The sequence below is a fragment of the Heterodontus francisci genome, chromosome 8 (assembly GCF_036365525.1).
Source record: "Heterodontus francisci isolate sHetFra1 chromosome 8, sHetFra1.hap1, whole genome shotgun sequence".
NCBI lineage: Eukaryota > Metazoa > Chordata > Chondrichthyes > Heterodontiformes > Heterodontidae > Heterodontus > Heterodontus francisci.
The window spans coordinates 73,193,481-73,208,193 of NC_090378.1; the positions used below are offsets into that span (position 1 = coordinate 73,193,481).

At 44.0% G+C, this 14,713-nt stretch overlaps 1 protein-coding gene across 11 annotated transcripts in view; it reads right to left on the reverse strand.

Annotated features, from left to right (window-relative positions):
• The window catches only part of pde4dip (phosphodiesterase 4D interacting protein), a 536,621-nt gene that overhangs the window by 8,104 nt on the left and 513,804 nt on the right, over positions 1-14,713 (reverse strand). For 10 of the 11 annotated variants that reach the window (XM_068037361.1, XM_068037360.1, XM_068037363.1 and 7 more), the window contains 4 exons: positions 5,951-6,162; positions 5,200-5,343; positions 3,657-3,795; positions 1,596-1,642 (listed from right to left, as the gene is read on the reverse strand). In XM_068037361.1, the coding sequence (XP_067893462.1) occupies positions 1,596-1,642; positions 3,657-3,795; positions 5,200-5,343; positions 5,951-6,162 (542 nt within the window). The remainder of the gene's footprint in view (positions 1-1,595; positions 1,643-3,656; positions 3,796-5,199; positions 5,344-5,950; positions 6,163-14,713) is intronic. The other variant, XM_068037355.1, reaches the window with a different exon arrangement.

The following is a 14,713-nucleotide window of genomic DNA, read 5'->3' on the forward strand; positions in this document are numbered from 1 at the left end:
GAATTTTCCTGGTCTGTTATGGAAGGCAAATGCAAGGTGATTATCAGGCTGGGAAGAGAAAACAAAAAAAGAGGGCAAGGCAAGTCAAATCACTGCAGGCCACTATTGTCACCTCTTAGTTGATAGTTAGTGGGCTATGTGCAAGTCTCACCTTTCCACTCAGTCAGGGAATAATGGGCGGTGGACAAAGGAGAAAAGAAAATTGAGGTTTAGTTTATCCTGGATCTTACCCTGAGTGGTTCTGTGAGCATGGTCTATTTGGATGCAGATTTGTGGCTATAAGCAGGCTAATCATAGCATTGCTACCAGGGAGTAGTGCTACCCTCATGGAGGGAAACTGTGGGAACAGAACTATTGGGGACATTTAAAGTGAACTAATCACTTAAGTATAGCCTACTAACAAACTAACCTCGGAGCTGCAGAGACAGCTTATCAGAAATGACTTCATAACTTCAGGGCTGCAGAGGCAACTTATCAGCAGAAACAGACTAACAAGCAGAAACTAACAGGACAGCTGCAGGCTGCTTAATAATAACCCTTTGTTTACCAGTCAGCCTAACGGTTCACAAGGAGATAAGGGGATGGGAAACTGGAGTAAGAAGTTAAAACAAATTGACAAGGCAGTACCCCAATCAGGCCCCGACACCAAGAAACTGCAGAAGTTTGTAGACCAATTGGGAACAAAGAGTAGGTGTTACTGATTTGTATGAATAACTATAATAAGGCTTGATTTGGCACGAAGAGTTAGTTCAGGGGGGGGTTAGTTTAGTGTATGTGTTGCTTTTAGTTTTAGTTCAGTTCATTGTGAAGTTTTCTGAAGATGTAACAATTAAATACTGCAATAAAGTTTCTTAAAGCTACAGTCGGACTTCGTCTCTCTTTGTGCAACTAATGGGATCCAACAGAAACCTTGGAGGTATTTGGGAACAGGCCTAAAGATGGGGGATGCCTCGAAAGATATTACCATTGTGGTTAGATTACAATGGACTGCTTTGCTAATTACATTCTATCCATAAAGATATGGTTCATATTCCATAATAGGGTCTTTTTCTAATCACTTTGTTTTACTATGTAAGAAAGAAAGGAACATAGTTACAGGACCTTTTTAACAGTTACTCCAATTCAGACAGCTCTAGAGTCATACAGTCATAGAGTTATACAGCACAGAAAAAGGCCCATCGTGTCTATGCCGGCCATCAAGCACCTAACTATTCTAATCCTTTTTTCCAGCACTTGGCCCGCCCTTGTATATTATGACATTTCAAGTGCTCATCTAAATACTTCTTAAATGTTGTGAGGGTTCCTGTCTCTACCACCTCTTCAGGCAGTGCATTCCAGATTCCAACCACCCTCTGGGTGAAATTTATTTTCCTCAAATCCCCTCTAAACCTCCTGCCCCTTACCTTAAATCTATGCCCCCTGGTTATTGACCCCTCCGCTAAGGGAATAAGTTTCTTCTTATCTAACCTATCATTGCCCCTCATAATTTTGTATAACTCATTCAAGTCCCCCCTCAGCCTTCTCTGCTCTAAGGAAAACAACCCTAGCCTTTCCAGTCTCTCTTCATAGCTGAAATGCTTCTCGTGGAAACTTACCTCCAAATTACTCCTTGCCTTCTTCAGAACATCATGTGTTCTTGTTACTGAAAAAAAGTATTGCAGTTATCAGATTCATTTCTTCCAGTGATACAATGCTAATATTACAGTTAATCTGAGACACTAGCTGATTAACCCCCTTTTCTCCCAAAATTTTCTCTCTTTAAGTTGCTCATCCTCGTTCCACAGATGACAGCAACTTTACTGCCTCCAGTACCTCACCCGAGTGGCTTGTCTTCATGTGTTGTACCTAAACCATGAGTGTTAATAGGCTACAAAAAAACACATGAGGAACAAACAGGAATGCCTATTCTTGTAGTCACCCAACCTCCACCCTTTCCAGCAGCAGTTCCTGGAATAGTGATAGGAGCAGGAATCATGACTCCATAATCTGGGGTGGGGCAGTAGGGGGTAAGGTGGGTGGAAAGGAGAAGTCAATTGTTACACCTACTACTGCCCTAGTTTAAATTAGCTAACACAGCACAGAGAGGCAGAGAAGTTAATTAAATTCTGGAGCTTTGGTCTGTATGGCTTAATGCTAAACTGGACTGTGCATTTCCAAATAGGCAGGCTGGTGAAAGGATTGCATGAAACTGAACTGAACCATTTAATTTATATTACCTCTCCTCGTTTTTCCTACCAAAATGAATCACTTCCCACTTTTCTGTATTAAATTTTATCTGCCACTTAATTTATATTGCCTCTCCTCGTCTTCCCTACCAAAATGAATCAATTCACACTTTTCTGCATTAAATTTTATCTGCCACTTATCCACCCATTCCACCAGCCTATGTCATTTTGAAGTTCATCATTATCCTCCTCACAATTCACAATATTTCCGAGTTTTGTGTCATCTGCAAATTTAGAAATTGTGCTCTGTACAATTGAGGGGAGGGGGTGGGTGGGACTAGGTGAGTTGTTCTTGTAGAGAGCTGGCACGGACATGACTGGCTGAATGGCCTCCTTCTGTGCTGTAACCATTCTATGATTCTGTGATTCAACCTGATGGATCCAGCCCTTCTCACCTTTTACCTCCCAGGTTGCCGAGGCCTGGGAAACCCAGTCAACAAGGGTTAAAATAGAAACACTGTAAAAGTAGAAGCACTCAGCCTCCTTAAAAGGTTTTACCAACTGACATGCTTCTTGAGAGCGGATTGGTCACCTGCCTCTTGTCCTGCCTCTGTTAAAATCACAAGGGGATGGATTTGAGGCAGATTGATTTCCTGTTTTAGGTTTGTAACATTTTAACCTCCCAACTGACCCAAATGCAGCCATTTTGAGAGATTAAAAATTACCAAGTTTCTAATCTCAATTGTGCTTTTCCCACACAAGAGGCCGAATTTTGTCAGTGCATCAGGGGTCCCGATGACAGGCTAGAGAGCCAGGGCGATCTCGCCACGGCCATTCGTGGGACCCCAGGCCACAGTTTATCTCTGTTAGGCAACTAATTAGTTGCCGTTGGGGCTGCCATCCCTTTAAAGGATGGGCACTGGCCCCTAGGAGCTGCTGGTCAACCAGAAGGCGAGCATCTCAGCAGCGTCACCTGGAGCGGTGGCCACTGCTGGGACTGCACCTAGAAGGACACCATGGAAGCAGGCTGTCCTCCCAACCAGGTAAGTGGGGTCTGGAGGTGCCAGAACCACAGGAAGGCCCCTGTGAGGTTGGGGTGGAGGTGGTGGGGGTGGTGATGGTGGTTGGTGAGGGGGATGGAGTTGAAGAGTTGCTGAGGGGGAAGCTGCTGGTAAAGTGGCACGGCAACAGGAGGATGAGAGGCACACCACACCTTCCCTCACTATTTTATGGACCCCCTCACCTCCCAGCCCAACCCAACCCAACAGAGCTGGTAAAGTCCAGCCCAAGAAGTCAGATTCAAAGAAAGGATCGCCTTGGACAAATCCTCAAGGCTAGACTGAGAGCTGATTCTCAGCTCACTTTGCCATGGAAGAAAAATGGCATATAGCAATGTTAAAGGGCGTAAAGAACACACATTTGTAGAATAAACATGCTTTTCTATTGTAAATCTGTATAATATAAGGCAGTGATAGTATTGATTCCACATACACTGGCTGACAATGAACTGTTCCATTCCTTCCTTCACTTGATTGGTGGCCTTCAGGCGACTGATTGCATTCTTCAGCAGGCTCTCCTGCTCTGTTATCTTATTCCTCAGCCTGCAAATCTCTTCTTTCATTGACTGCTCCTGTAATAACCACAGCAACCAAAGTTAAACCATAAGGGAGTCTACAATGCTGCCATGATAGACCATACATTGCAATGTTACTCATTATTACTGATTGGATGCTACTGGTAAATAATAAAGGCTTGTATTTATAATGCTCCTTTCATAACCTCAGGATGTCTTAAAGTGCTTTACAGCCAATGCTGTACTTTTGAAGTGTAGTCACTGTTGTAATATTGGAAACATGGCAGCCAATTTGCACACAGCAAGCTCCTCCAAACAGCAATATGATAGTGACAAGATCATCTGTTTTAGTGATGTATGTTGAGGGAAAGATGTTGGCCAGGACACTGCAAAGAATTCCCCTGCTCTTTTTCAAAATAGTGTCACAGGATCTTTTATGTCTACCTGGCAGGGAAGACAAGGCCTCATATTAATGTGTCCTCTGAAAGACAGTGCATTCCATCAGTACCGCACTGGAGTGTTAGCTTAGATTTTGGTCTGGAAAGGGACTTGAACACACAGCCTTCTGATTCAGAGGTGAGAGAGAGCACTAGCACTGAGACAAGGATTACACTGCATATAACCCACACATTGGCCCTCGGCACACTTTCTGTCGATTCTGTTTATGGCCCATCGGGCTTTGGGGTGTTACGAGAGCCAGTATTCAGTGTTGTTGTAATTCCTTTTGATCTCTAGTGAGGAAGCAAAGGCATCTATTGAAAGGCAGAGGCTATCCCAGCAGCCTTAGCTCAAGTAAAAGGTCCACTCATCAATTCTTCATTGGTATGATTTACATCTGTCTTCTCAGGATGAGGATTTGAACACCCAGTCCTACATCACATCACTGCCACAGTGCAACATGTTGAAATACAGCTGAATTGCCTTCACATAAGTCACTGGTGACAATCAGGACCCGTGACAAAAAAAAGTGAGAATGGAGTAATCAGTCAGTCATGTCACTCCACCTGTGGCACACTGTCACACTGAATGAAGCAGACCCATACTGACTGTTATGGTACAGCACGCAAATCATTCCAAAAATGAAATGACTACAGGGCACCAATCCAGATGTCACGGGCTCTAGTGTCCTCCAGAAAATGAGCATGGTTGATATTTTTAGAGGTTTTATACATGCAGGCGCTGTATTTGGAGACTGGAGAATGAAGAACGGTAACCTGATATTCACAAAAAGACTGAACTTTGAATCAAGAAATTATAGCACGTTAGTCTTTTGTCCTGCTAGCATGGATAGTGCACAGCATATAGAATCACAGTTAAGGAAAGGAGAGAAGACAAATTTTAAAAAGAGGTTGTACAAACAATAAGAGAATAAACCATTTTCAGCTCGAACATAACACCATTTGTTATTTTGTATGACATTTGCATTGAGCCTTGCCTGAGCATTGAGCACAGAGACCTTACCTTTTGATTATTCTGCACGGCATTGTTTGGATTTGGCAGAGCTGCTCTCCAGAACATCTTTAGTAAGGAGCAAGTTTCATCCAGAATCTGACGCAAAGTATTGGTATTGGAGAAGAGCTGCTTTACAGCTTGATGATCCAAACCCTACGAGGTTAAAATCAAGACGAGATAAGCTCTTGCGATTGCCAGATCTTACACATATAAATCTCTCCCAATTTACTGCAGACTTCAAACACATACCCTGCTCCCCTTCCTAATAAAATTATAAGGAACATCAATGGTTAAGTCGATAAATGTACCATTTAGTACACTACTGAGTCATACAAACTAGGAAGGCACAAGTTTGATAATCTTTCTTTCTGACTCAAGGAACACAGGTCCATTATGCTCTGATCATCCTAGTCTATACCTATTCCTATAACTAGCAATTCCATTCCCAACCAAATGTTTATCTAGCTCCTCTTTGGAAGGGTTAATTGGCACAGCACAACTGCTTTGGCTGTTGCTTGTTGGAACATCAGAAATTCAATGCAAAGCTTACCAATAGATCATCAATATATGATAATGAAAGACATGCAATACAGCCTTCATATGGGCCAATGACGCATGATGATACAGCTTTCAAGTAAAATCCACTACTGAGTTGTTCCCATTGCACAGTGAACTGGCAGATCAAATTATAACAATGCCACAATAGTCCAATGTATTTAGCAATAATGTGCTAAGCAATTTCTTGTCCTCCTGCTCTTACCTTGGATCCATCGATTTCCAGAAAAGCAGCATTGACACAGGATTGGACGATAGACTCCATCCTCTGAATCAACATTCTGCCCTCCATAATCTGCTGCTGAAGCGCATTGTAGTCATCAATGTGTCCAATCACATGACATCCATTCTTCTTGGCAAACTCATCATCTATTAGGGAACAGGAGATCTGGCTCATGGAATCACTGAGATAACCTTCTAAAGCAAAAGGGGAAAAAGGCACACAGGCCTCATTTCAAGTCCTTAAACACGAAGGAAATAGCACACTGAAATTTCACCCAAACAGAAACCAGTTCATTAAAAATGGTGCACAGAAGAATTTTTACCCACTAATGTTTCACTCTTCCCAAGAGAAAGGCTGGGATATTCCACTCTCCTTTTAATGGCACAACTCCATGGCAGGGAATGGGACTTTTGCCTCCCACCAAGATGTACCCCTGACTCTGCTAACCTTCTGCACTTGGGGTTATTAATTTTGTTTTATTCATTCATGGGATGTGGGCATCACTGGCTACGCCAGCATTTGTTGTCCATCCCTAAATGCCTTGAACTGAGTGGCTTGCTAGGAGAATCTCAGACTGCATTTAAGAGTTAACCAATTGCTGTGGATCTGGAGTCACGTGTAGGCTAGACCATGTGAGGATGGCAGCTTTCCTTCCCTAAAGGATATAAGTGAACCAGATGGGTTTTTACAACAAATCGACAACGGTTTCATGGTCACCATTAGACGAGATTTTTTTTAAAATTCCGGATTTATTAATTGAATTCAAATTTCACCATCTGCCATGGTGGGATTCAAACCCATATCGGCAGAGCATTAGCCTGGGTCCCCGGGCTACTAGTCCAATGACAATATCACAACGCCACCGCGTTCCGTTTTTGGAGCGGCTCCTGGCCTCCACTAGGGATTTGTAACACAACGGTGGCAGAGTCTTGTTATGACTGGACCCTGAGGCCTGCTGCAGTATGGGAATGGGGGAGTTCTGCATACTGACAGCAAGAAAACACAAATCTTTGTGAAAATGTTGAGGCCTCCTTTAACCCTGATGCAGCTAAACATTTCAGGCATCCCCACCCCACCAACCTTAGATTGCTGGAGCCCTTGGCCTAACAAGTTGTCACTTTTGGTCAGTGGTTCTAACCAGGAAAATTGCAAGAAATGAATTGGAGGATGCATTTCCACAATTTTGTATCTATGTGTAATGCAGTAACTTGTGAGTGGGCACACTGACTGTCGTTAAGCAGGAAATGTGTGGAGTGCAGGGGGAGATGGGAATGGATGGAGTGTCCGCCAGAACAATTTCCCAGTCCTATGCATCTGAAAAGCATCAAACATTCAGTAGCAACAGATAGGACATCCTGCCTAAAATATCCACCTGGTGAATTGCTCCATCTAGTGGCACAGCCAAGGACTGATGGGGCACACTGCTATCTGTATAAGGCAGCACAGACTTTCTGACCAGCTCTATTTTAATAATGGGGTTAACCTGTTTAAAATTAAATGGTTAACATCAGGATTAAAATACCAACTGGAAAATGTAGGCTGATATCAATAGTCACCATGCAGTATCTGTAATCTTCTAGCATTCAAAGTTACATCACTACTGCAAGGAAATCACTATGCTCACTGAAATTTTTCATACATGGGAGGCCATCCCTAATTGCCATTGAGAAGGTGCTGGTGACTTGCCTTCTTGAACTGCTGCACTCAGTGTGGCGTAGGTATGTTCACAATGCTCTTGGGCAGGGAGTTCCAGGTTTTTGACCTAGCAACAGTGAAGAAACGTTGATATCGTTCCAAATCAGGATGGTGTGTAACTTAGAGGGGAACTTGCAGGTGGTGGTGTTCCCATGCACCTGCTTCCCTTGACCTAAGGTGATAGAGGTCGCAAGTTTGGAAGGTGCTGTCGAAGGAGTTGTTGCAATGCATCTTGTAGATGGTACACACTGCTGCCACAGTGCGCCAGTGGTGGAAGCAGTGAATTTTAAGGTGGTGGATCAGTGTTGTTGGAGCTGCACCCATCCAGCCCAATGTGTGCCGTGTAGATGGTGGACAGGCTCAGGAGTCAGGAGGTGAGTTACTCGCTGCAAGATACCCAATCTGACCAGCTCTTGCAGCCACAGTATTTATTTGGTTGTCCAATTAGGTTTCTGGTCAATAGTAACCCCCAGGATGTTGATGGTGGGGCATTCAGTGATGGTAATGCCATTAAATGCCAAGGGGAGGCGGTTAGATTCTCTTTTGTTGGAAATGGCCATTGCCTGGCAGTTGTGTGCACGATTGTTACTTGCCAGTTATCAGCTTAAGCCTGAATGTTGTCAATGTTTTGCTGCATGTGGGCACAGACTGCTTCATTATCTGAGGATTTCCAAGTGGAAGTGAACACAATTTCTGCATGTACATTTTGACCTCATGGCCGGAATTTTTCATTGGGTGGGAGACCCCGTCGTGTGTGGTGGGGTGCCTGGACAGATTTGGGGGTAGGTTGGAAGGAGGGGTGGGGGTACCTGGACAGATATGTGGGCAGTGGGAGCGTGCCTGGACAGATCTGGGGGGGGTGGGGGGGAATGCCTGCACAGATCTGGGGGGGGGGGGGTGGGGGGGAATGCCTGTACAGATCTGGGGGGGTGGGGGTCCTGGACAGATCTTGCTGTAAGCGTCCAGTATTGTTTCACAAATTGTGGTAGAATATTGTGTGCTTCACAACTTTGCAATCAGGAAGGGACTGATGGTAAATGTTTCTGACGATGCTGATGCAGAAGACCAAGCCCATGAAGAACAGGAAGCAGATGCAGTGGCAAGAGAACATCCGACTGATGAAGTATCAAAGAATCACGACAACTTTTAGTACATCATGAATAAGCTGTGCCTCTTGTCATAAATGAGTTTCACATCTGCACTTGAGCCAGACTCAGGTGGAATACCTTCCCAGATGCACAGAGCAATTTTTTTGACCAATTTTGTTTTGAAGTCTTGGCTGATCAAAGAGCAGCCTCCTCTCCCCAAACTATCTATAGTAAAATAAAAGCAAAATACTGCGGATGCTGGAAATCTGAAATAAAAACAAGAAATGCTGGAACCACTCAGCAGGTCTGGCAGCATCTGAGTTCCGAAGAAGGGTCACTGACCCGAAACGTTAACTCTGCTTCTCTTTCCACAGATGCATCTATAGTAAAATCCCTGCTTCTCAAAGCTAGCCATCATATATTATATTGAACTGCCAAATCAACACTTTACCTACAAGACCACCAAACAACAAACAGTCCTATCATCAAATATTCTGGTGATTTATTGCAACTATTTACAAAGCATTTTTCACTGTTGACATCCTTGTTATAATACAAGATTTTCTCTGCCCACCTCTTCTACATCTGAGGGCCTGGGGTGTGAGATGTAGATGGCTGCCGCAAAATATTGTGAGACAGTGGGATGGATGTAGCCCTTCTCTCAGGGCCACCAAGTCCTAGGATTGAGACGCAACCGGTCCTGTCTCTGTGACATGGATTCCTTAATAGCCTGGTCCTGAAAAACTGAAGGCTTCTGCGGCAAGTTATTGGAGCACTCCTCTGTGCTGCTAGCGAGAGCAAGCAGCACATTTGATATGTGCACCAGTCACTCCACTGGAACTGGGTACAGGATTTGGTTACTAGCTATCATGGGAATACCACCACCTGCAAGTTCCCCTCCAAGTCACACAACATCCTGGTTTGGAACTATATCGCCATTCCTTCACCGTCACTGAGTTAAAATCCTGGAAATCCCTCCCTAACATCACTGTATCTGCCCAAGAAGGACTGCTGCAGTTCAAGGCGGCAGCTCATCACCATCTTCTCAAGGGCAATTAGGGATGGGCAATAAATGCTGGCGTTGCCAGCGATTCTCACATCTCATGAACGAATTTTAAAAAAAACTGGAGAATGGACCACACAAAATCAGGAAAATCCTGGGGGACAGTCAACAAAATATCCTCTAATCCCATTGAAATGCTGGTCCCTATAGTTTACAAGCCAGTTGTCAAGGACGTCTCCAAAGAGTACTCCAAGATGTACAGTCTTTCATTAAATGTATTGAACTGACTGATTTGCCTGGATCCCTCATGAAGCAAGGACAGTTTGCAGATGCTCCTGCAGATGCCACTTTCCCCAGCTGCCCTGTAATGACTTGAACCCCTCTCTGATGTTGGCACACTACAGGCCAGTGAACTCCACCACTATCTCTGCCATCTGCCACACATCTGAAAAGAAGCCATGCAGAACATCCATATGTGTTTGATGCTCTGTTAGTAACTGTTGCTTCATGACACAGGACCCCTGAGATTATCAGCTGTGTGCTCTGCAGACAAGGGCTGACATTCTTACAACTCCGCTCAGTCACATGAGGCTCCAATTCCACATCTGCATCCTCCTGTCACCTGTGGCTCACTATTTGTCTACTCCTCAGATACTCTATCTGCTACTTGCCAAGTGGGTGTCTCTGGGTAGCTGAGTGCAAGGGAGCGGGTGAATGGATGACTGAGTGGGCATGAATGTTGGTAGAAGTGGAAGGGGCTGCATTATCTTGCTCATAATCATCCTACTCATTTGTCTTTTTGGTTTTCACCCCCTGAAGGAAGAATGGGTTCCGTGCCATCTTACACAGCTACTTTGTGGATTGCTTATGAGGAAACTGGTAGTGATGGTGGAGAGATTAAGGAGTACATAGAAACATGATACCAAAAAACGTTTCCATGCTCACAAACTGACTGAAGGCACACTGACCTCCAGCCCCAATTGCCAGGCCACATTCGAGTTCTATAACTTCCAGTGCGTGCCTGGTTAAGGTGCAGATTTGTCTACTTCCACACATGCATATCCCACTAGCATTGTGGAAATTAGCTGTCCCAGTATTCTGATGGTGTCAGCCTCCTAGGATTTCAGCACACATAAGTCCCACTCCATCACACATATGCCATTGGTATATCATAGAATCATAGAATAGTTATAGCACAGAAGGAGGCTATTCAGTCCATGAAGACCATGCCAGCTCTCTGCAAGAGCAATTTAGCTAGTCCCATTCACCCACTCCTTCCTTGGAGCCCTTCAGTTGCTTATCCAATTCGTTTTTAAAGCCCGACTGTTTCTGCCTCCACCATCCTTTCAGGCAGTGCATTCCAGATCCTAACCATTTGCTGCGTAAAAAGGTTTTTCCTCATGTCACCTTTGGTTCTTTTGCTAATCGCTTTAAATCTATGTCCTCTGGTTCTTGACCCTTCTGCCAATGGGACAGTTTTGCTCTATCTACTCTCTCTAGAGCCCTCATGATTCTGAACACCTCTATCAAATCTTCTCTCCACCTTCTCTTCTCTAAGGAGAACAATCCCAGCTTCTCCAATCTATCTTCATGACTGAAGTCCCTCAACCCTGCAATCATTCTCAAATCTTTTCTGCAATTTCTCTGAAACCTTCACATCCTTCTTCAAGTCCAGAGCCCACAATTGGACACAATAGTCCAGTTGTGACCGAATCTTGTTCTATAAAGGTTTATCATAATTTCCTTGCTTTTGTATTTTATGCCTCTATTTAAAAAGCCCAGGATCCCTTATGCCTTTTTAACCACTTTCCCAACCTACCTTGTCACCTTGAACAATTTGTGCACATATAGCCCCAGGTCTCTCAGTTCCTGCACTCCCTTTAGAATTGTACCCTTTAATTTATATTGCCTTTCCTCATTTTTCCTCCCAAAATGTATCACTTTGCATTTCTCTGTATTAAATTTCCATCTGCCATGTGTCAGCCCATTGCACCAGCCAGTCTATGTCCTCTTGAAGTCTATCACTATCCTTCTTACAGTTCACAATACTAAGTTTTGTGTCATCTGCACATTTTGAAATTGTGCCCTGTACACTCAAGTCTAAGTCATTAATATATATCAAGAACAGTAGTGTTCCTAGTACAGACCCTGGGTAACACCACTGTATACCTTCCTCCAGTCTGAAAAACATACGTTCACCACTACTCTGTTCCCCGTCCTTTAGACATTTTCGTATCCATGCTTCCATTTTCCCTTTTATTCCATGGGCTTCAACTTTGCTGGCAAGTCTATTATGTGGCACTTTATCAAACGCCTTTTGGTAGTCCATATAGACAAATCAACCACATTACCCACATCAGCCCTGTTTCCTCATCAAAAAACAGAATCAAGTTAATTAAACACAATTTGCCTTTAACAAATCCATGCTGGCTTTCCTTAATTAATCCACATTTTTCCAAGTGATTGTTAATTTTTCCCTTGATTATTGTTTCTAAAAGCTTTCTCACCACTGAGGTTAAACTGACTAGCCTGTAGCTGCTGGGTTTATCCTTACATCCTTTTTTGAACAAGAGTGTAACATTTGCAATTCTCCAGTCCTCTGGCACCAACATGTTGCACCATGGACATTTGACAAAATTATTGACTCAGCCACAGACATGGGAGCAATTAATTTGCATATAAAGTGCACAGCTAATATAATGCCATCAAAACAAAGTCCGATTTAAAATGCATTTCTCCCTATTTAATGAGTACTTGGCTTTGTTTTAGCTTGCACCAGTACAAAGAACAAAGAAAATTACAGCACAGGAACAGGCCCTTCGGCCCTCCAAGCCTGCGCCGATCCAGAACCTCTATCTAAACATGTCGCCTATTTTCTAAGGGTCTGTATCTCTTTGCTTCCTGCCCATTCATGTATCTGTCTAGATACATCTTAAAAGATGCTATCGTGCCCGCGTCTACCACCTCCGCTGGCAACGCGTTCCAGGCACCCACCACCCTCTGCGTAAAGAACGTTCCACGCATATCCCCCCTAAACTTTTCCCCTCTCACTTTGAACTCGTGACCCCTAGTAATTGAATCCCCCACTCTGGGAAAAAGCTTCTTGCTATCCACCCTGTCTATACCTCTCATGATTTTGTACACCTCAATCAGGTCCCCCCTCAACTTCCGTCTTTCTAATGAAAATAATCCTAATCTGCTCAACCTCTCTTCATAGCTAGCGCCCTCCATACCAGGCAACATCCTGGTGAACCTCCTCTGCACCCTCTCCAAAGCATCTACATCCTTTTGTTAATGTGGCGACCAGAACTGCACGCAGTATTCCAAATGTGGCCGAACCAAAGTCTTATACAACTGTAACATGACCTGCCAACCCTTGTACTCATTACCCCGTCCGATGAAGGAAAGCATGCCGTATGCCTTCTTGACCACTCTATTGACCTGCGATGCCACCTTCAGGGAACAATGGACCTGAACACCCAAATCTCTCTGTACATCAATTTTCCCCAGGACTTTTCCATTTACTGTATAATTCACTCTTGAATTGGATCTTCCAAAATGCATCACCTCGCATTTGCCCTGATTGAACTCCATCTGCCATTTCTCTGCCCAACTCTCCAATCTATTTATATTCTGCTGTATTCTCTGACAGTCCCCTTCACTATCTGCTACTCCACCAATCTTAGTGTCGTCTGCAAACTTGATAATCAGACCACCTATACTTTCCTCCAAATCATTTATGTATATCACAAACAACAGTGGTCCCAGCACGGATCCCTGTGGAACACCACTGGTCACACGTCTCCATTTTGAGAAACTCCCTTCCACTGCTACTCTCTGTCTCCTGTTGCCCAGCCAGTTCTTTATCCATCTAGCTAGTACACCCTGGACCCCATGCGCCTTTACTTTCTCCATCAGCCTACCATGGGGAACCTTATCAAACGCCTTACTGAAGTCCATGTATATGACATCTACAGACCTTCCCTCATCAATCAACTTTGTCACTTCCTCAAAGAATTCTATTAAGTTGGTAAGACATGACCTTCCCTGCACAAAACCATGTTGCCTATCACTGATAAGCCCATTTTCTTCCAAATGGGAATAGATCCTATCCCTCAGTATCTTCTCCAGCAGCTTCCCTACCACTGACGTCAGGCTCACCGGTCTATAATTACCTGGATTTTCCCTGCTACCCTTCTTAAACAAGGGGACAACATTAGCAATTCTCCAGTCCTCTGGGACCTCACCCGTGTTTAAGGATGCTGCAAAGATATCTGTTAAGGCCCCAGCTATTTCCTCTCTCGCTTCCCTCAGTAACCTGGGATAGATCCCATCCGGACCTGGGGACTTGTCCACCTTAATGTCTTTTAGAATACCCAACACTTCCTCCCTCCTTATGCCGACTTGACCTAGAGTAATCAAACATCTGTCCCTAACCTCAACATCCGTCATGTCCCTCTCCTCGGTGAATACCGATGCAAAGTACTCGTTTAGGATCTCACCCATTTTCTCTGACTCCACGCATAACTTTCCTCCTTTGTCCTTGAGTGGGTCAATCCTTTCTCTAGTTACCCTCTTGCTCATTATATATGAATAAAAGGCTTTGGGATTTTCCTTAACCCTGTTTGCTAAAGATATTTCATGACCCCTTTTAGCCCTCTTAATTCCTTGTTTCAGATTGGTCCTACATTCCCGATATTCTTTCAAAGCTTCGTCTTTCTTCAGCCTCCTAGACCTTATGTATGCTTCCTTTTTCCTCTTAGCTAATCTCACAATTTCACCTGTCATCCATGGTTCCCTAATCTTGCCATTTCTATCCCTCATTTTCACAGGAACATGTCTCTCCTGCACGCTAATCAACCTCTCTTTAAAAGCCTCCCACATATCAAATGTGGATTTACCTTCAAACAGCTGCTCCCAATCTACATTCCCCAGCTCCTGCCGAATTTTGGTATAGTT